The 22,727-nt window shown below is 39.1% G+C and overlaps 2 protein-coding genes across 8 annotated transcripts in view; both read right to left on the bottom strand.

Annotated features, from left to right (window-relative positions):
• Positions 1–22,727, bottom strand: part of LOC127161561 (uncharacterized) — a 168,771-nt gene that overhangs the window by 4,096 nt on the left and 141,948 nt on the right. The gene's annotated exons all lie outside the window — the stretch shown is intronic.
• LOC127161563 (uncharacterized) lies at positions 14,851–21,730 on the bottom strand. Of its 7 annotated transcripts, XR_007827089.1 has the most exons (4): positions 20,753–21,728; positions 20,560–20,650; positions 18,061–18,131; positions 17,385–17,820 (listed from the first exon to the last, which is right to left on the bottom strand). XR_007827089.1 is itself a non-coding variant. In XM_051104307.1 (3 exons), exons 1-2 carry the CDS (start codon positions 21,442–21,444, stop codon positions 20,563–20,565), a joined length of 780 nt encoding a protein of 259 aa, XP_050960264.1. In that variant the 5' UTR covers positions 21,445–21,728; the 3' UTR covers positions 14,851–15,480; positions 20,560–20,562. The 7 variants fall into 7 exon arrangements, 5 of the variants coding, with proteins under 5 accessions (XP_050960264.1, XP_050960262.1, XP_050960263.1 ...); XM_051104307.1 differs by lacking the exons at positions 17,385–17,820; positions 18,061–18,131 and adding an exon at positions 14,851–15,480; XR_007827088.1 differs by having other exon boundaries at positions 20,560–21,730.

The following is a 22,727-nucleotide window of genomic DNA, read 5'->3' as shown; positions in this document are numbered from 1 at the left end:
AAGTCTAGTTTTAATTTTTTTTGTAATTTTTTTCATAAGTTTTAATTTTTTTGTTTTATTGTTGTGATTATTGTTTTTATGATTACTCTACTGCCTCTTTGTGAATTATTATTTTTATTATTGTTTTTATGATTATTCTACTTTTTTTTATGTAAAGCACTTTGAATTACCTTTGTGTATGAAATGTGCTATATAAATAAACTTGCCTTGCCTTGCCAATGTGTTTATATGAAGCTATTTTTACATCATATTGATAGAGTGAGAACACACTGGTACTGAGAACACAGTGTTGCACTGTTTGCAAAATCTACTTGTCAGAGTGACTACAATGCAGTGATTTGTGCATTGATGCATTCATTTGATCCACATTTGTGTGGACTGATTTTCTTATTTATCCTACATGCTATAGTGATTATAAGATTGGGACTTGCAGGAACTGTTAACATTATGCACACAGAATATCCACACTGAAAATCAGATTCTGAAAATTAAAATTCTAAAATTAATAATGAATATAATTGTTATTTGTAGCCCTAATACAGGCAGTGCTCACCTGCTACATCGGTTCTCAGTGTTTTATAAACCCTTAGAGTTCTAAGTCTTAGTCCTCTACTTGACAACTCAAACAACCCTGTCAGTGCAATAAAACTAGTCTTAAGATAACGTCCCAGCCCATCTGATTTTAGTACTCTAAAAGAAACTATACATTTACTTATATCTACTCTGTAGTAAAATGTAAGATTCAATTACTTACATGGCACAGATGAACACTTTCCAGATGATCTTGAAAAATCTAGATGACAATCTAGAAGACAAAAAAAAAAAAAAAAAAACTTAAATCAGATGAATTATTTAAATAATTATCTGCTTTGTGTTAAGACATGACTAATGGATAACATGCTGCATGATCTACAGATCTACAGGGAAGAAAAAGAGAGGAAAAAGTGAGAAAAAGAAAAGGCATCATTGAATTTGTATTTTTTAATTATGATATAAACATTATACAACAATAATATTTTTAATAAATAACAATAGTAATTATTATTATTACTATTATTTCACACGGGTAGGCTGCATAGGCTGTCTCTCATTCGAGGGAGTTCAGGCGCTTTTGAGACAAGTGAGATCTGTGAGACAACTCTACCTCAGAGTAAAAATATTATTATCAGTAATAACTGTAACATTATTATTATTATTTCTAAACAAATGTTACCTTCCTTTACCAACATCAATCTAAAACGGAATATGTTTTCTCGATTCTAGTAGATTTGCTCCATATGTGGCGCAAATGACGTCAGACTGATATAACGGCATTAACAGTAATTAGAGTGTACCATAAGCAGAAAAAAGGCAAAAAAAAATTTGTTTATGTGAACAGTAGGACTAGATGTGGTAAGTTTAAAAGACAGTCTGTGAATTTTATACATATGTATAAAAAAAAAACTTTACCTCAGAAAATCTCTCAGTCCGGCGATGACCTCTCATTCAAAAGGGAGTCCGGCTGTTTGCGTGATGGGCACATACCCCACTATATATACCCTCTGGTTCTTTCGCAGGCTTTGCACGTGAGGTATAAAATAGCAAAGTTAATATATATTTTTAAAGTAAATAATTAATTAAAGGTGCAGTGTGTAATATTTAGGAGAATTTATTGGCAGAAATGCAATATAACATACAAAACTATGTTTTCAGAGGTGTGTAAAGACCTTACATAATAAGCCGTTATGATTTTATAACCTTAGAACGAGCAATTTCTATCTACATATACCCCGGGTCCCCTTACATGGAAGTCGCCATTTAGTGCCGCCATGTTTCTATAGTAGCCCTAAACGGACAAACTTCTACAGAGCGCGTTTCGTTTCTGGTTGTCTCTGACTTTGTAAACGGGGAGAAAATGTCTGCTGCTAACGCTATCTCACTGTCAGTCAGGTTAAACGGTTTGAACGGCTGCTTCACTACTCTTAATTTCTGCTTCTTTTTATTTGTAAGGTATTGTTTTCGTTATTATGTGCTGATTCAAATTACTGGGGCGCCGGAGACAGGGCGGGCACAGGCGCATCATCAAACATATTTCAAAGCAAGCCGGCACCACGGTCTTGACTGTATCATCACTGTCTTTATTGGGGCTTTATTTAGCGAATATTTACATTTATTCACATATGACTGGATGTGGTAGACTATCATAATTTTGGCTAATGCATGACGCAACTGTATGATGCGCATCAGAGGCGATTTAGAAGTGGGTATACTCAAAGCCGCCTGATAAAGAAGTGGGTACCACTGGTTGGGCTGACAGACATAACGATGTTGAGCCGGCATCGTGATCCCATCGCACCCCCTCCTCCCTTTCCCCTCCCGCAACCCACCGCATCCCAATGCCGTGTTCGGAAAGAAAGTTGTGTTTTAAAGGCAATAAACATTAGATGGAAAAATATATATATTTCATTACTTTCTCTCGCAGTTATATCGTTAAGTAATTATACTGTATATAAATTGCGGGCATCAGGGGGCCACTAGTAGTGTGCATGGCATTGAAACTGATTTTGTATGCATGATCGCATTTCACTTTCACTTTTCATCATGATGTTTCACTGTAGACTTCGTCCGATGCCAATTTGGTAGACGTTGCCCAACCCTACTAACTGTCATACAAAAAATCTAACTAAAGTCAGCGAATAAACCTGAGACAATAATCAATGAGTAACAATAATATTTGCAATAACATATTGGTTTACTGAATAATTAAGTAAATATAATTCTTTGACTTAAATTTGTACAGAAACCTCATCGCTTGATTGGCTACTGTCAGGTGTAACAGACGACGACATTTTTGTCCTGTGTCAGCTTCCGTAGCTTCTGTATGCGTTTCGAAAGGGCGGGGTGAGCAGGGGACTTAGCCGTTTGTTTAAAAATGAATCCTCACCGCTAGATGCCGCTAAAAATTACACACTGCACCTTTAATTAATTAATTATTTTTGTATCATCTAAGAAAATTATACCATGCGTTATTTCCATGGCAAAAAAAAAAAAAAAAAAGTTACAGTGTATCTTTAGCTAATAAAATAATTGTATAATTTCTACTAATTTTATATATATTAGTAGTAATAATATTGTCATTGACATTTCATAACCAGAAGATGGCAACAGAGGATCACATATTGGCTAATTCCACTCACTAATGGTTTGGATTTATATAAAATACTTTATTATAAAATCACTATTATAATCTCCCTCAGTTATGCCATATTATGATTACAAACCTGTTTGTTAACTCTTTTACAACCTGATACATCCTATTTTTTGGGAAGTAAATCACACACAGTCAGAAATATCATGCTATTATAGATGAAGAGAACTTTGTTATTATACAACAACAATAACAATAATAATAATAATAATAATAATACAACAGTGAAGTCATACAGGTTCCATCTCTTAGGACCTGAAGTGGGACATTTACACTGAATGTCACTGTGACAAAGGCACAGCAGAGGATGTACTTTGGAAAACGTTCAACCTATCACAGGCGCAGATGACACAGTTTTACTCAGCTGTTATTGAGTCAGTTCTGTGCTCTTCTATAACTGTCTGGGTCAGCCAATCAGATATAAAAAGACTGCAATGTACTGTTAGAACAGCAGAAAGGATCATTGGTGTGCACCTGTGTGAGCTTGTACAACTCCAGAGTAAAGAAATGGGCAAGTAACATCATCACAGGCAAATGTACAGATCTCTGTGCACTATAACATCTAGGCATAAGATTCCAGATTGTTCCACTGTTCCAGATTCATACACATTATTATTATTTATTGTTAAGACTACTTATTTAAATGTTTTCTGTTCGCATGTCAAATATGCATGTATGCATGTATTTACCAAGAGCTCCTTAAAAACACACACACACACAAATTAAGTGTGTGTTTGTGCACACTTGGTGTATAAAGCTAATTCTGACTCTGATTCTGATTATTTTTTCTGCTGTAATCTCTCTTTTTTTCTCATATTGAAAAATCATAGGAACTCAATGGCCCTAGTGGATTTTTTCTTTCAACATTGGTGAAAATAATATAATAAATTAATTTTGATGGTCTCCCATATTATTTGCTTCTAGCCTACCCATAGAAGTTCAAATCCATTCAAATCCTAGAAATATAATACATGTTCATAGAAAATTTCCTACTTTTTGCACCACTAGTGACAGACATCAGTTTCTTGCTTTATATTTTGCTTAATGTAGAATATCAACAAGCAATATAAAAAATAATATGGACCCATATATTATATTTTATAATTAGTTTCTGTTAGTTTTAATATCAACAGGTATTCATCAAAAATGCAATTACAATTTTATTAGATACAGTACATTGTTATTATTCTTATTCTTATTCTTATTATTGTCAGGCATTCACCACAGCCATCTGCCACACCTCCGGTAGCACCGCCCACTCGTTCATCATCACCCGAATTCTAATCTGTTGCACCTGATCCTCATTGAGCCACGCCCTATATAAGAGACACTCGCACACACTCTCATTGTCTGGTCTACCGTTCACATGCTAGCTTCCTTGGGCTCTATGCTGTTTCCACGTGGATTTCTATATTGTGCTCTGGCGTTTGGCGTGGCTCAATACCTGGACTCTGTGTCATCTCAACTTTGCAGCGACATTCAGTCAAGAACTCTTTATTCTGCTTTTCATCATGTGTTTCATCGAACAAGCTTGTCAATAAAACATTGGATTGGATTGCTACTCACCTCTCTTCTCCACCATCTCAGTGTGTGTGTGTTTGTGACCAGACCGAAAAATAAAGAAAGATGAGCACCGAAGCACCAGCTGCACCTAACCCTCTCACCGAGTTGATGAATGCCTTAAAAGCGGCATTTCAACCCACACCTGCGCTGCCATCTGCCTCAGGATCTCCCGTGGCCACGCCCGCCACGTTTGCGGGCGAGGCGGCTGAGGGTAGCGGTTTTCTTCTTCAAGTCAACTTGTTCATCCAGATGCAACCTCAAATATTTCCGTTGGAGAAGGCCGCCTTCCTTATCTCGTTGCTCACCGGTAAGGCCCTACAGTGGCCAAAAGCTATTTGGAACTCTGAAAATCCCATCATTCATTCCTACAAACAGTTCATGAACCATTTCTCCGAAGTTTTCAGCACGACCACCGGTACACTCACCCCTTCCGACCAGCTCTTCCGTCTTCAACAAGGTACTTCTTCAGTGACTGAATACACTCTCCACTTCCGTACACTGGCGGCGGCTAGCGCTCGCCTCGGTGGCTGCTAGCTCCCCAGTACCAGAACCCATGCAAATCGACTCAACTCGCCTTTCTCGCACCGAACGAAATCACCGCATCTCAAATGGATTATGTCTTTACTGTGGATGACCTGGTCATCTTCTACGTACCTGTCCCATCAGACCCCCACGCCCCGTGGTCAGTACCCTTTCCACAGGGGTCGAAACCACCTCGCTTACACTATTACCTGTAACATTGCATACTTCTAATTTGTCTATATGTGTTTCCGCTCTGGTAGACTCTGGATCCTCCGGCAACTTTATCTCCCAGGACTGTTTAAATCCGCTTCAACTCTCCCGTTGTTGACATTCACAAGTGCTGGCAGTAAAAACTATTCAGGGAAAACCACTGGGGCGTGGGAGGATACGTCATTCGTCACCTTTCATCACTCTACAAATAGGACTGTTTCACTCGGAGGAGATGCGGTTTCTGGTACTAGAGGATTCCACCGTCAGTATCATCCTGGGACGTCCGTGGCTCCAGAAACGTCGTCCTGAACTCAGCTGGGGTCCTTGTGATATCATCCACTTGAGTGAACATTGTCTAACCAACTGCCTTGTCAACAAAGTGGAAAGTCCTGAGCCATCCTTCACCCCTGAGATCCCAGCTGAGTACATGGCATTCCAGGATGTATTCAGCAAGCAAGCAGCCACCCACCTACCACCGCATCGGCCGTGGGATTGTGCCATCGAGTTGCTACCTGGGGCCCAGCTCCCCAAGGGGCGAGTATATCCTCTGTCCATCCCGGAACGCCAGGCGATGGAGGAATATATTGCGGAGGCTCTGAGTCAAGGATTCATCCACCTCGCCGGCCACTTCAAGCTTCTTCTTCGTGGGCAAGAAGGATGGAGGTTTACGTCCATGCATCGATTACCCTCAACTCAACTCCCTGACCTAACAACAACCATATCCGCTCCCTCTGGTCCCTGCCGCCCTCGAAGAGCTTTGTGGAGCCTAAGTCTTCACGAAGCTGGACCTGCGGCGTGCATATAATCTCGTTTGTATTCGTGCGGGAGACAAATGGAAGACGGCATTTGTTACACCTACTGGCCACTATGAATACCGGGTCATGCCGTACGGCTTATCCATCAGCCCATCCGTCTTCCAAATGCTTATGAACAAGGTGTTCCGGGAGTTCCTCCATCGGTTTGTTGTTGTCTGCATTGATGATATTCTGATCTACTCCCGGAACATGGCCGAACATCGCCAGCACGTCCAACAGGTCCTCCCGGACTATGTGAACACAGTCTCTATCTCTCAAGCTTGAAAAATGTGAATTCCATCGCCCGTCCGTACAGTTCCTAGGGTACATCGTCACAGCCGAGGGCGTGCAGATGAATCAGGGGAAGGTTTCTACAATTCAAGAATGGCCACAACCCCTCACAGTTAAAGAACTTCAACGTTTCCTGGGATTCTCCATTTTCTACAGACGCTTCATCCAGAACTACAGTTCCATCACGGCTCCGTTAACCTCCCTCCTGAGGGGTAAACCGAAAGCTCTCATCTGGAACCCTGCTGCTCACGAAGCCTTCCAACGACTTAAGGTGATTTTTAGCACCGCACCCTTACTACACCACCCAGATCCGGAACTTCCCTTTACGGTTGAGGTCGACGCTTCCACCACTGGAGTGGGTGCAGTGCTATCCCAAGCGGTCGGTGAGCCTCCTCTCCTCCATCCCTGTGCTTTCTATTCTCGGAAGCTGTCTCCGGCAGAGCAAAATTATGATGTCGGCAATAGAGAACTATTGGCCATCAAACTAGCCCTGGAGGAGTGGCGCCACTGGTTGGAGGGGTCTAATCATCCATTCACCATTATCACTGATCACAAAAATCTCCAATACCTTCGTGAAGCGAGACGTCTCAACCCCAGACAAGCACGTTGGGCATTATTCTTCACACGTTTCAACTTTAAGATCACCCATCGACCCGGTTCCAAGAACATTTCTGCTGACACTCTTTCACGACAGTTCTCCTCAGATCACCCTGCTGAACCTGAACCCATCATCCCCTCCAACCTAATCATCAGCCCCATCCTCTGGGAACAGGACGATACCATCAGGCAAGCCACCCTCCAGGAGCCCGCTCCGCCGGAATGCCCAGAAGGGAAGATCTTTGTTCCTCGATCTCAACGACTAACGCTTCTGGGCACAGCTCATCAGTCTCCGGGCTCTGGACACCCAGGTAGCCAACGGACCCTCTCGCTCCTTCAAACCCGATACTGGTGGCCCAGTATGCGCCGTGATACCATCAGGTATGTCCAGAGCTGCTCTGTCTGTGCTATGTCTACCTCTCCCCGTCAACTTCCCGCAGGAAAACTGGTACCACTACCCATTCCACAGAGGCCCTGGTCCCATATTGGAGTGGACTTCGTGACCGATCTCCCAAGCTCCGAAGGTAACACCTGTATCCTAGTTATGGTTGATCGCTTCTCTAAGATGTGCCAGTTTTTCCCTTTAAAGGGGTTGCCCACAGCACTGGAAACTGCTGAACATCTGTTCCAGCAGGTGTTTCGCCACTTCGGCTTGCCCGAGGAGATCGTGTAGGACAGGGGACCTCAATTCATCTCTCATGTCTGGAAAGCTTTCTTTAACCCTCTGGGGTCGAAAAACGCGCCGGCGTTATCAGAAAAACGTGTCCGTTTTTCTGATACCGCTAAAAAGAACTTCAATTACTCTGTCATTTTTGATTGTACAGATAAGAGCAATACATCAATGGAATTCGTAAGGATTTCACTTTTATTTGTGTACACTCATAGTAACAACAACACGGTTTTGTGAAATAAAGCAAACAAACAGGGTATACAGTCTGCCGCGTTGTTCTCTGTGATCGTCATTAAGAAATGCGTCACTAAAATGAACTAAAACTCAGCGAATACTCCACACAGAGACATGAGAGAGATATCTAGCCTGATATGTCTACTTTTAAATGGAGTAAGTCTTATCGAAAACAAATATCATGTGTTAAAATAATCTGTATGAAACCAACCCCATGTCCAGTCTTTCTCGTCCGACCTAATTGTTTTTAATTTGATCACGCCCACGAGCTACTTTCGGTTTGTTATTATAATCAGCCACGTGGAGGCGCAAGCGGCGAACCGCCCACATCAACACAAACAAAGCGGGAGACTTCACTTCATTGTTCATCTCGGCTACTTGCATCTTGTTACTGGCAGAAGACGCGCTGTGAGGAGAAATATTTATATTTCCCTCAGAGGAAGAGCGCGATGCGAAGCACGACGAGATTCACAGAAAGAGTAAGTCTTTCTTTTATTAGCCTACTTACATTAGTTGTTGTGTTACTGTGATATAACTTGTAGACCTTATAGTAGTTAGATTTTTTTTTGACTACGTGTAATCAAGTGAAACGTTATGAAGTGTGTTTCATTTCATTGCATCGAAATGTTTGACGACGTCAGGCTGTTTTTAATGTTCTATAAAATAAAAATGACGCGATATAAAATTAATAGTGTTTACACTGTAAAGTCTAAGATTGTTTAGACCAAACTACTGTCATATACTCTGTTCACGAATAGATGTTTATGACGTGCTTAACGATAATAAATTAGTTTCTCAGACATAAAATGGCTTTGTATTTTATAAGACATATAAAGCATGCTTGTTTATGACTATAAAATCATATTTATTTATTTATCGTATAACAATAGGATACTATTAGTTTATTATTAATATTATGTTAATGAATAGATGTTTAACGTGCTAAACAATAATAATTAGTTTCTCAGATATAAAATGCCATTTTTTAAAGATAGTATAAAGCATGTGTGAGTCTATGACTACAAAATCATACTATATGTATATATTACAGATGCTCCTGATATTAACATGCTCACAGATGTTTTTTTTTTTTTTTTTTTTTCTCTAGTGATCTGATTCCTGCACCACAGATGAATGCTACATGAAGAGTACTGTACCAACATCAGATGTTCAACTACACTGATTTTTTTTTTTTATTGTAAAACGATTTCCTGGACTACTGATGATGAGTTTTGTTTCTTAAATCCATGGAAAGAAGCAGCAATCACTTAAATATCAGGTATAATTTACTTGTTTCACTTGTTGAACAGAATTCAGAAAACAGTTTTCAGGAATGACACAAATTCACGTCTCTATGGCTAGATCAATGTAGTCAATAATGTGCTTTTGACCTTAATTATGTATGTTTTGATGATACGGTGTTGTAAATAAAATACAAATAGTCTAAAACTCCATTCTCTGAATCTCTCATTGTTTCTACCTGACAGTCACAGTCTCATTGATGGGCCATTAGAGGATAGCCTTTTGTCTCTCGGGTGTAAATCACTAAATATTCATGGTCGTTGTCACTCCCTCGCATATTCCCTTTCAGTCACAAAACACGTTTTAGAAAATTTAAATCAATATATTGTTTTCTGTAAATGCGTGAATGAGATGATTTTCAGAAAATCATCTAGAAAAAACTCTAGACAACCACATCCAGTTCTCAAAAGTCTTGTGAACTAATGTTCTGAATGTGTTTCATGGTCTTATTTCAGTGACTTAAAGATTTTAGTTTTTCACTAACCATGCATAAATGTTGTTTTCTCAAAAACACAAACATGTACATTAATGTTGCTTACATATTATTGTAGCCCAGTTTGTGCTGATTACAATGTAATCAGACTTTAGCCATTAATATGTTTTTAAGATACTGAAAAAAGCACAAATGTGAGGGCATGTCAAAACTTCTCCAGGGCCCGAAAACACCCTCAGACCCCAGAGGGTTAAGCTTCTTCCATCCACAGACCAATGGCCAGACAGAGAGAAAGATCCAAGAGCTGGGACGTTACCTCCGGGCATACTGTCACGAGGACCAGCACAGCTGGAGCAGGTTCCTCCGGTGGGCCGAGTACGCACAGAACTCCCTCCGCCAAGATGCCACCGGCTTAACACCCTTCCAGTGCGTACTCGGTTACCAGCCTCCGCTGTTCCCCTGGACGGAGGAAACTTCCCACGTTCCAGCGGTTGACCACTGGTTTCGGGAGAGCGAGAGAGTGTGGGACTCAGCTCGTCACCATCTCCAGCAGGCAGTTCGACAACACAAGAGGTTTGCTGACATCAGAAGAAGACCTGCTCCCGCTTACCAACCTATGGATCAGGTCTGGTTATCCACCCGTGACCTTCATCTACGTCAGCCCTGCCGCAAGCTGAGTCCCCGCTATATTGGTCCATTCAAGATCCTGAGGCGGATCAACAATGTCACCTTCCAGCTTCAGCTCCCTCCAAGGTACCGCATACACCCCACTTTCCATGTGTCTCTCCTTTAACCCTTTGATCCCTCTGCCACAGAACCCCCAGGAGCTGAAACGGAACCTCCTCCTCCAGAAGTCCTGGACCAGCCTTCCATCTACACGGTTCATGAGATCTTGGACTCACGGGATCGAGGGGGCCACCTAGAATACCTTGTGGACTGAGAGGGGTATGGACCCGAGGAACGGTTCTTTTTAGGTTATTTGTTTGATTGTTTAATACGTTAAAATGAACAGAACTTGGTAATTATTTAATTTTTATGTCATGCTTATTTAATTTTATTTAATGATTTAATATATTAATTAAAATAGTTATGCAATAAAGACAACGATATTACCAGAGAAAAGGGCAAGTACACTTATTAAACAATGAATGACTTAGCAATTCCAATTTTGTAATTATGTTATGGTATATTAAAACATTACATGTAAGTAAATGTCCCATAGCTGGCCCATTGTTGGGCCGAGTGTACTTAATGGACCGTTTCTCAACCACAATCGGACCAGATCCACACAACCAAAGCCTAGCCGAATCTGGCCACCATTATTGGGCCAGAGCTGGCTCACTTCTGTCGTGCCGGTGCCAGCAAAAAGCCGAGTGAGCTGACAGTCAGCGGCAATTGGCCCGCTGGCTACCTGGGCTCTCCATCACTCTCCAGAATAAAATTATACTGTAAATGTCTTCCACGTAAAAATCAATGCATAATATGCTGTAATGTTTACCAAAAATTGCTTCAAATACCTGTATAGTGAAGCTGTCGTCTCTATCATACTTAAACACGCAAATAGACTGTCAACGTTAGTTTGTCTTGAGAGCTCCTTGATCTACGCCAGCGAGATCAAAGCTTGTCGCAGCTCTGTTTTTCAGTGGCTCTGGCGTTAACAGAAGCGCTACATTTTTCGATTTACGCCCCATTAAGTGCGTCAAAATGGTATTTACCGTTTGAATTTACTATTAAAACTTACAACATTTGAAAGCTGAAACTTTGTTTAAAATCACAAGCAGGGTTGGCAGTTTGGCGCGAGATTTACATCGACAGAGCGAGAGCATGAGAAAGAGCCTGAAAGCGTGTGTCTCTCGCCAAATGCGTGAGAGTTGGTAATCTACGATACTGCCAACGGGGAAAAAACGGTTCATGTTGGAACCAACGTGGGTGTAAGTTAATATGATGCAATAACATAACTCGACATTCAGCTTAAAGGAATGTGCAGGTAATTTAGCACAAAAATCATACAAGCTAATACATGGTTTGTATGACCCCCAGTTATGCAAGCTTTTTAGCAGAAGATGAGCTGGAAACTGAACACACTGTAAAAAATGAACAGAAGAGTTCTCCCTTCTCCATCAGTTCTTACTTAATTGGATGTTCACACATAGACTAACCTGTAGGTGGTTTAGACATTTTTAGTGTTGAGTATGAGCTATACATTTTTCTAGTACATGTTAAAGAGATAAAAATTAAAAATAAGATCACACTGCAATATACTGTAGCTACCAAAGAACTGGACAGCCCTTTATATACAATTTACAGGGCTTTGTGTTTATGCTCCAAAAAACGTTAGGTTGAAGTCAACGTCAGGGTTAGGGTTGTTTTTCAATTTCAATTTTATTTATAAAGCACATAAGACAAAATCAACTGACCACTGTGCTGTACAGAACGTTCACACAAGGGGCATAAAATAACACCAGATACCTGACCACTTATTAAAACATTTGTTTACATCATTTGTGTACAAGCAGTCAATAACAATACATCAGCATCCGATCTAATTAAAAGCTAAAGTAAAAACATATGTATTGAGCTGTTTCTTAATCTCATTCGATGAGGAAAGTTATCTGGTAACCAGTGCAAAGATCTCAACACAAAGATCTTTTTTTTCCCACAATATCTTTATTTTATTTTCATTTTTTAAACACTTTGAAATACAGCCATGTACAATCATACATTTTTCCAAATACCATACAACCACAAGATTGCTGCATTTACTAATAGAAGAATAAATCAAAATAAAAAAAAACAAAACAAAAACAAAAAGAAAAAAACAACAATACTGAACAAGAATGTTACTCCTGTTTTAGCCCATGGTAAGCTATTGGAAATTGGCTTTTATAATCATACTGAATACAAAATGAAACAAATATGTTGAAGATTTTATCAATCTATGAGGTCTGAACTGCTTTTGTCCATAAAGATTAGTCGTCCACTTCTTCATCCGTTAAATCCAAATCTTTAATATAATTAATGAAAGGACTCCATATGCTTTCAAATACATACTGTTTGGCGTTTAATATGTACATTATCTTTTCTAATGGAAGGCTCAACAACATCTGTCTTATCCACTGATTAGTACTTGGTCTGGGCATCTTAGTCCATAACAGAGCTATACATTTTTTGGCATAGAGCACGCTGAGGTCTATAAATGCTCGTTCACTTCTACTATAATTATGTTTCTCTGGGTGTAAGCCCAACAGAAAAAGCTTAAGGTCCCGTAAAATTTGTTCTGAAATTATCTTTTCAATTATGACTTTTACCTCTTCCCAAAATAATTGAATATTTCTGCATTGTCAAATACAGTGAAACAAATTTCCTCTAACTTCCATACATTTTGTGCATATGTCTGGTATGTTTTTATTATATCTGTTTAATTCAACCGGTGTTACATACATCCGCATTATCCGTTTATACTGTGTAAGTTTAAGGCGTGTATTTATAGACATTGTGTGAACTTTAGTACAAGCCCCTTTCCAATCTTCATCTGAAACTTCTAATTGCAAATCTTCTTTTCATGCATTCAACTTATATTGTGAATTCTCAGGTGAGTAAGTTGTTAGCAACTCATAAAATTCAGGTATAATACCTTTTCTCAGATTATCCTTTATCATAATTTTTTCTAAAGATGAAAGTGGTGGTCTACTGAGAGCATTATCTTGACTTGCTTTAACGAAGCTTCTCAGCTGGAGGTATTTGAAAAAATGTTTCCTATTAAGGCTGAATTGAAGCCTCAACTCCTCAAAAGACATCATAATATCAGAGTCTGCCAAATAAAGATCTTGAATCATTTTAAGTCCTTTCGATTCCCACAATTTGAATGTTGCATCCGCTCTTCCTGGTACAAAGAACTGATTCCCCCATATTGGACTATATTGAGAAAATGAGTGTGAGTCCTTTAAGTAATTTTGTACATCATACCATATCTTTAACATATGTCTTACAATTGGGTTTTTAGTTCTTTTCCGTAATTTTTTTGCTGTGTCCGAATACATATATGAGGGAGGAGGTAGGGTTAAGATTATGAGATTCCATTTCTATCCAAAGTGGAGACTCACTTGTTGAAAAATAGAACATAATAGACCTCAGCTGTGCAGCCCAGTAGTACCACAACAAATTTGGACATTTTAAACCTCCTCTGTCAAATGGTAAATACAACAAAGTCTTGCCTTCCTATTGTTCCATATAAATCTGACAAACATGGTTTTGATTTTTGAGAACAAATCTGAAGGTGGCGGTAACGGAATATTTTAAAATAGTAGTTTGGGTAGTATGTTCATTTTTAAAATATTAATTCTCCCAATTACAGATACTGGTAGTGACATCCATCTATCAATTGACTCACTAATTTCTTCCATTAAAGGTTCATAGTTGGCATTAACAATGTTTTCCAGTCTTGGCAAAATCTGTACTCCCAAGTATTTAAACTGCTCAACAACATTAAACTGAATTACCTCTAAAATTGGATTTCTTCTTTCATTTGAATTTAGCAGTAATATAGAAGATTTTGTGTTCTTTACCCTATAACCAGAGATATCACCAAATGTTTTAATTAGCTGTAACACAGCCGGAACTGATTTACTTAGTTTTGACATGAATAGAATGACATCGTCAGCATACAAGGATATTCTGTGTTCTGTCTGTCCTATTGTTATTCCACAGAATCGCTGAACCTATTCCAATTGCAAGAGGTTCAATTGCTAGTGTAAACAACAAAGGAGAGAGTGGGCAACCCTGTCGGCATCCTTTACTAATTTTTATTGGTTTTGAAATATTTATATTAGTCAAGATTTCTACAGTTGAGTTTTTGTATATTACTTTAACCCATTTTATGAAGTTATCTCCAAATCCAAATCTTTCTAAAACACTGAAAAGATAAGGCCATTCGACCCTATCAAGGGCCTTTTCGGCATCTAATGATAGGACTGCTGTATCTGACATTTCTTTGTTAGTATGAATAATGTTTAATACCCTTCTTACATTATGGAATCCCTGTCTTCCCGTTATAAATCCATTTTGATCTTTATTAATAATATTTGGCAATAATTTTTGTAACCTTTTTGCCAAAAGTTTACATATTATCTTGAGGTCAGAATTTAACAAACTTCTGGGTCTCATATTTTCACATTTGTTAGAGGGTTTACCTGGTTTTGGCAATAAGATAATTAGAGCACTATTCATAGAGGGTGGGAAACTGCCTTTCTGAAATGCCTCCAGAAACATTTCCACAAGTGGAGTTAGCAGTTCATTTTTAATTTTTTTATACACATCTATTGGGAGACCATCTGGTCCTGCCCCTTTTCCTGACTTCATACTATCGATAGCATTCCCTATTTCTTCTTTGTTAATTTCAATTCAATTCAAATTTTCAATTCAAATTTATTTGTATAGCGCTTTTCACGATACATATCGTTGCAAAGCAGCTTTACACCAAATTGACATTTTTACAATATATGTAGTAGTAGCTTGATGTACATATGGCAGAGATGTGTGGTAAAGATCAATTAATGACGTAATCAAACAGACAAAGAACACTATAAATTAGTAGCAGAATTCGGTAGTGCTGTATGTTTTCAGGGTTGGCATCATCTCTTCTTAAGTGTTCTGTATCCACACTGGAGCTTGTGAATTCCTAGTTACCATGGGATGTCAATCCCATGGCAAAAACAGAGAACAAATAGGAACATAATTAGCGTAGCTGCTGTTCAAACTAAGAAAAGGAAGGTTTGTTAAACCAGAGCTAAAAGATTAATAATGAGCATTTGATCAGATATAGCTGCAGGAAAAGTTTATGAGATGCATTATTTGAATGCTTGGCTAAAAAGATGTGTCTTTAATCTAGATTTAAACAGAGAGAGTGTGTCTGAACCCCAAACGTTATCAGGAAGGCTGTTCCAGAGTTTGGGTGCCAAATGTGAAAAAGCTCTACCTCCTTTAGTGGACTTTGCTATCCTAGGTACTACCAACAGTCCAGAGTTTTGCGACCTTAGGGAGCGTGATGGATTGTAGCGTGGTAGAAGACTAGTTAGGTATGCAGGAGCTAAACCGTTAAGTGCCTTATAGGTAAGAAGTGCTATTTTGTAGCTGATGCGGAACCTAATAGGTAGCCAGTGCAGAGACTTTAAAATTGGGGTAATATGATCATATTTTCTTGACCTGGTAAGGACTCTAGCAGCTGCATTTTGGACTATCTGTAGCTTGTTTATTGAAGATGCAGGACAACCACCTAGTAGTGCATTACAATAGTCCAGTCTAGAGGTCATGAATGCGTGAACTAGCTTTTCTGCATCAGAAACAGGTAACATGTTTCGCAGCTTGGCAATGTTTCTAAGATGGAAGAATGCTGTTTTTGTAACATGAGAAATATGATTTTCAAAAGACAAGTTGCTGTCTAATATAACACCCAGGCTTTTGACTGTAGTGGAAGTAACAATACATCCGTCTAGTTGTAAATTGTAAGTCAAAAGATTCTGTGTATTGTTTTTAGGTCCTCTGTTAACTTCGATAATTCAGAAGTGTCATCTGGTCTTGTTGAAATATATAGTTGAGTATCATCAGCATAACAATGGAAACCAATCCCGTGTTTTCTAATAATATTACCAAGGGGCAGCAAGTATATTGAAAATAGTAGAGGACCTAGAACAGATCCTTGTGGCACTCCATACTTTACTGGTGATAACTGAGATGACTGCCCATTTAAATAAACAAAGTGGTAGCGATCAGACAGGTAGGATCTAAACCATTTTAAAGCCTGCCCTTGGATACCTGCATAATTTTGGGTAACGCTTTAGATTACAACCCGCAAAGAACTACGTAAGTAAACTGAATTTACGGTGTATGTTTCTGTAATTATAGTGTACCTATAAAGTACGTACATGTAGGTATAAGGGAACAATATGTTATATTTGGGTAATAAGGGGATAACAAACCAGATATTCAACCTGCAAAGAACTACATAAGTATACTGAATTTACGGTGTATGTTTCTGTAATTATAGTGTACCTATTAGTACATATGTGTAGGTATAAGAGAACAATAGGCTATGTTACGTTTTGGTAATTCGGGGGTAACAACCAGATATGCAACCTGCAAAGAACTGCGCAAGTAAACTGAAGTTACAGTGTATGTTTCGTATTTATATTGTACCTACGTGTAAGTATAAGGGAGCAGTATGTTACGTTTGGGTAATAACGGGGTAGCAAACAGTTATACAAATAATTTATAATGGAATTACTTAAAAACTTAACAGGTACCTGTTCTATTAAATCGTAAGTTTGGTGTATCTATACGTAAGCTTTTTAAAATTACTGGGAAAATATACTCTTGTTCCATGTAGTTGCAGGGTAAGTGTGCCCTCTGTGGGCTGTAAATTAAAGTGGCGATTGTTCCCCCCTTGTTCAAGGAAGTTACAGGGTAGGTTCAATACATAAACACACAATCTGAAAATATATCTAAAAATATTTTTTTATAGTCGCTAATCCCACTTCTACCTCTAAACCTAACGTTAACTATGACTGAACAGTAACAAAAATATAAAAAACAGGAAAGTGCAATCACAATCATTTATTTATTGCAAAAATGTCAACAGCCATACAAAAAAGTAATCCAAATAACGATGCGTTTGCAGCTGCAGTCCTCTCTGGCGGAATACAGTAGGTTTGAGGTGCAGTAGGATGAGAGCAGAATTTAAATTGTTAATCGCTGAAAATATTATCCAGATTATTGTCTTGATCCACTCCTCGAAGGCGCAGCGCGTCATTCCAACACATCTCACCAGAAACACGGGATGTCGTAATCTGTGACGAATGCAGGCGAGAGCCAATGAACGTCTGATTTTCCTGTCGCAAAATGCACTTTAGCACGGTATTATGACTGTTGCTGCTGGACTCGCTGCTAGAGATGGAGATGAACATCGCCGGACAAAGCCTTGAATTTGGTTCTGGTCCTCGCAAATCGTATGGATTCTGAAGATCTGGGTTACAGCACACAAATAAAATTGTTTAATTTGTAATTATGATGCGTGTTCGGTGTATTTTATGGTTCTATTGTTAGTCACAGCATGTTAGAGAAAACGCCTTTGTGTTCCACCACGGCAAACAAAGTTAATATTACATGAATGATTAAACTGACTCATGAATGAGTAAAAATGTAAATAAATGTACATTTTGTAGAACCACATTTTACGTTGCGTTGTTATATGTATTGTACCTACCCTGTAACTTCGTTGAACAAGAGGGGAACAATCGCCACTTTAATTTACAGCCCGCAGAGGGCACACTTACCCTGTAATTACATGGAACAAGAGTATATTTTCCCAGTAATTTTAAAAAGCTTACGTATAGATACACCAAATGTACGATTTAATAGAATAGGTACCTGTTAAGTTTTTTAAATTAATCCATTATAAATTATTTGTATATCTGTTTGCTACCCCCTTATTACCCAAACGTAACCTATTGTTCCCTTATACTTACACGTAGGTACAATATAAATACGAAACATTCACTGTAACTTTAGTTTACTTACGCAGTTCTTTGCAGGTTGTATATCTGGTTGTTACCCCCGAATTACCAAAACGTAACATATTGTTCCCGTATACCTACATGTACGTTCTTTAATAGGTACACTATAATTACAGAAACATACACCGTAAATTCAGTTTAATTACGTAGTTCTTTGCGGGTTGTAATCTAAAGCGTTACCTAATTTTGTAGTCGATATATTACTATAGTCACTATAGTCATGATCTATAGTGTCGAACGCAGCACTAAGATCAAGTAAAACTAGCAGTGAGATGCAGCCTTGGTCTGACGCAAGAAGCAAGTCATTAGTGATTTTAACAAGTGCAGTTTCTGTGCTGTGATGGGGCCTGAAACCTGACTGAAATTCTTCATAGATATCATTTTTTTGCAAGAATGAGCACAGTTGAGCAGATATAACTTTCTCTAAAATTTTAGACATAAATGGAAGATTAGAAATGGGTCTATAATTTGCCAGTTCACTAGGGTCTAGTTGTGGTTTCTTAATAAGAGGCTTAATAACCGCCACCTTGAATGGTTTAGGGACGTGACCTAAAGATAACGATGAGTTGATAATATTGAGAAGCGGTTCTTCTATCACAGGTAACAATTCTTTTAGTAATTTAGTGGGTACAGGATCTAATAGGCATGTTGTTGGTTTAGACACAGTGACGAGTTTATTTAACTCTTCCTGTCCTATAGCGGTAAAGTACTGCAATTTTTCTTTGGGTGCGACGAAAGAAGTTGACATATTAGATGCAGTATAATCTACATTGGTTATTGTATTTCTGATGTTATCTATTTTATCAGTGAAGAAATTCATAAAGTCATTACTATTAAACTGTAAAGGAATATTTAGATCAGGTGGCGTCTGGTTATTTGTTAATCTAGCCACTGTGCTAAATAAAAACCTTGGATTGTTTTGGTTATTTTCGATGAGTTCGCGGAAATGCTCAGCCCTAGCAGCTTTTAAAGCCTGTCTGTATCTGGACATACAGTTTTTCCATGCAATTCTAAAAACTTCCAAGTTAGTTTTTCTCCATTTGCGCTCAAGATTGCGAGTTTCCTTCTTGAGGGAATGGGTATTACTGTTGTACCATGGCGCAATACGTTTTTCTCTAACTTTTTTCAATTTGATGGGGGCAACAGCTTCTAACGTATCGGAGAAGATGGTGCCCATATTGCTAGTCATTTTGTCTAGATCCTGTGTATTAAGGGGGTACACAGAGCAGTTGAGATAAATCAGGCAGGTTATTTGTAAATCTATCTTTGGTGGCTGGAACAATAGTTCTGCCAAGACGATAACGCGGAGCCATACAGTTAATATCAGTGATACGCAGCATGCACGATACAAGGAAATGGTCAGAAACATCATCACTTTGAGGTACGATATCTATATCAGTAAGATCAATTCCATGCGATATAATTAAATCTAGCGTATGATTAAAACGATGAGTGGGCCCGGTGACATTTTGCTTGACTCCAAAAGAGTTTATTAGGTCAGTAAACGCAAGTCCTAACGCATCATTTGTATTATCAACGTGAATGTTAAAATCACAGACAATTAGCACTTTATCAAAATTAACCAATAGTTCTGAAAGGAATTCTGCAAATTCTTTTAGGAAATCTGTATATGGCCCTGGCGGTCTATACACAGTAGCTAAAACAAGAGATAGGAGAGATTTCTTTTGCATATCTGCCAGAGTAACATTAAGCAAAAGTATTTCAAATGAATTAAACCTGTATCCTGTTTTCTGAGTAACATTGAGAATATCACTATATATTGTTGCAACACCACCACCACAACCACTCTGACGGGGCTCATGCTTATAGTAGTAGTTTGGTGGAGCAGACTCATTTAGACCAATATAATCATTAGGTTTTAGCCAGGTTTCGGTTAAGCAGAGTACATCAAAACTATTATCTGTGATCATTTCATTCACAATAACTGCTTTGGGTGCAAGTGATCTAATGTTTAGGAGCCCAAGCTTAAAAAATGGTTTCTGTTCATGTATTTTGCTTTTTTCTGGTTTAATTACGATCAGATTTTTTCTAGATCCTGCATTAAATTTATGCTTTGACCTCACTATTCGAGGAACAGACACAGTCTTTATAGATTGGACAGTGCAAGTACTATCATTTAAGCGTTCAGAACAAAAGCCATCATAGCAATCATTTGAGAATGTACTTACTAGTCAAATGGAGCATAGCGTCCTGGAGATGTTGTCCGACAGCAGTTCCGCTCCGACTCTGCTGGGGTGCAGGCCGTCAGCACGGAAAAGCCTAGGACGTTCCCAGAAAAGATTCCAATTATTAACAAAGAGCAGTTGCTGTTCTTTACACCATGTCAATAACCATTCATTTAGAGCAAGAAGTCTACTGAACCTTTCGTGCCCACGTCGATACGTGGGAAGCGGTCCTGACACGATGATCCTCATCGCGGGCGACGTGCTGCGAACCGTCTCGATCAGACTGCTGAAGTCCCTCTTCAGAACCTCCGTCTGCCGCAGCTTGATGTCGTTCACCCCCGCGTGCAGGACGATTGCGCCGACGCTCTCGCCGTCCTTCAGGATTGCGGGTATCTGCGCAGAAACATCGAGAACGCGAGCACCAGGAAAACAGTGGGTGTGGACTTTACCTTTAGCTAAAGTAGCACGTACGTACCGGACAATGGAGTCTCCGACGATCACAGCGTCGCGTTCCGTCTCGCGGAGGGGAGCGAAGCGGTTCCGGGTGGAGATCTCGAAGACCGGAGGCAGCGGAGGGGGCGAGGTCCTCGGCCGGGGCCTGGCTCGCGTCTTCCGCTGCTGCTGCACCCAGGGTCTGTGGTGTCCCGGCGCCGGAGTGAAGGACATCTGGGAAGATCGCGTCCAGGGTGCACGGGACCTGTGCAGAGAAGCACACGGAGTAGAGGTGGTCAGAGTGTTAGTATTGCGCTGTATACTTACCCGGGAGGATTCCAGAGCGGCTCTCCGCTCTCTCAGCTCGGTCTGCCTCTCCAACAGCTCCTGAATCTGCTTCTCCACGGCCTCCAACGTGTCCTCACCTGCACTCAAAGGTGGACACAAATTCGCCATTAAAGCAAGTAACAGTGAGTAAACAATGGTAATGTGTGTAAATAGTGTGTAAACAATGCAAGCAGGATTAGCGGCAACCACGCTGGTGCTGCTAAAGGGCTATAAGCTAGCAACTCGGGAAATCAAAACAAAACTAGTTATAACAAAGTAATCCGGATGTTTTAGTTGTAAAATACAACAGGGGGTATATTCACACGTTATAAGAAACGAAAATGATGGTGTATAAATTTGATTTTAAATTGAAAAACAAACAATAAGAAATCAACTTGACGGAGCTCAAACTCTAAGCATGCGACCGCAACAAACGGGAGTTTCCATCTCCAGATCTTCTTTATGTTCATCTGGGAGATGAGGTATGGACAGTTCATCTAAAAACCTATTTTTTTTGCGAATTAGTCTCATTTTTTGTATCATATAATTCTTTATAGTAACCTCTAAAGGTGCCATTAATTTCTACAGGATCCACTACAACCTCTCCATTTGTTAAAACAGTTGTGATCGGTGTTTTAACCTCCAATTGTTTTATCTGCCATGCTAGTAATTTACCCAATTTATCTCCTTGTTCAAAGAAAGATTGCTTTAGTCTCATAAGACTGGAGGCGGCTCTGAAAGCAGACAGCTTATCATATTCAGCCCTCAGAATTAGTAACTCACTTTGCATTTGTGAATCACTTCTCTCATAAACTTTTTCCTGAAGAGTCTTTATTTTATGTTCCAACTGTATTCTCTCCTCACATACCTTTTTGACTTTGAGCCTGTGTAACTAATAATATGTCCTCTGAGGAAAGCTTTAAATGCTTCCCACTTTGTACATGCAGAAGTCTGTGTAGTATTAATTTTAAAAAAACTCTTCTATCTGTTTTTCTATATATTTCACAAATTCTTCATCTTGTAACCATTTATGCTGAAAATGCCATCTAGCCGGGTCTTGTTAATTTTCTATCCACATATTCTGTACAACATGGGATCACGATATTATCGTAGAAGCTGTTATGAATTTTGGACTGTAATTCTGAAGAAATTAAAAAATAATCTATTCGAGAATATGTCTTAAATACATTTGAGTAGCAAGAATAGGATTTCAGCATGTGGTTTCAGTTCTCTCCAAATATCCAACAGACTAAATTCATTGATTAAACGAAGAATAACTGTTCTACATTTATTATGTGACTGATCCACTCCTGTGGATCTGTCCATACAGGGATTCAGTGTACAATTGAAATCTCCTGCTATTATGTATAATCCTGCTAATGTTGAAAGACTAAGAAACAAATCTACAAAAT

The sequence above is a fragment of the Labeo rohita genome, unplaced genomic scaffold (genome assembly GCF_022985175.1).
Source record: "Labeo rohita strain BAU-BD-2019 unplaced genomic scaffold, IGBB_LRoh.1.0 scaffold_67, whole genome shotgun sequence".
NCBI classification, from domain to species: domain Eukaryota; kingdom Metazoa; phylum Chordata; class Actinopteri; order Cypriniformes; family Cyprinidae; genus Labeo; species Labeo rohita.
The sequence above is the reverse complement of the archived record's forward strand: the minus strand, read 5'-3'. Positions and strand labels throughout refer to the sequence as shown.

Bases quoted from the DNA above. Each gene is read 5' to 3' on its own strand.
- LOC127161563 (XM_051104305.1), bottom strand. From the start codon at position 21,444: ATGGCGAATTTGTGTCCACCTTTGAGTGCAGGTGAGGACACGTTGGAG.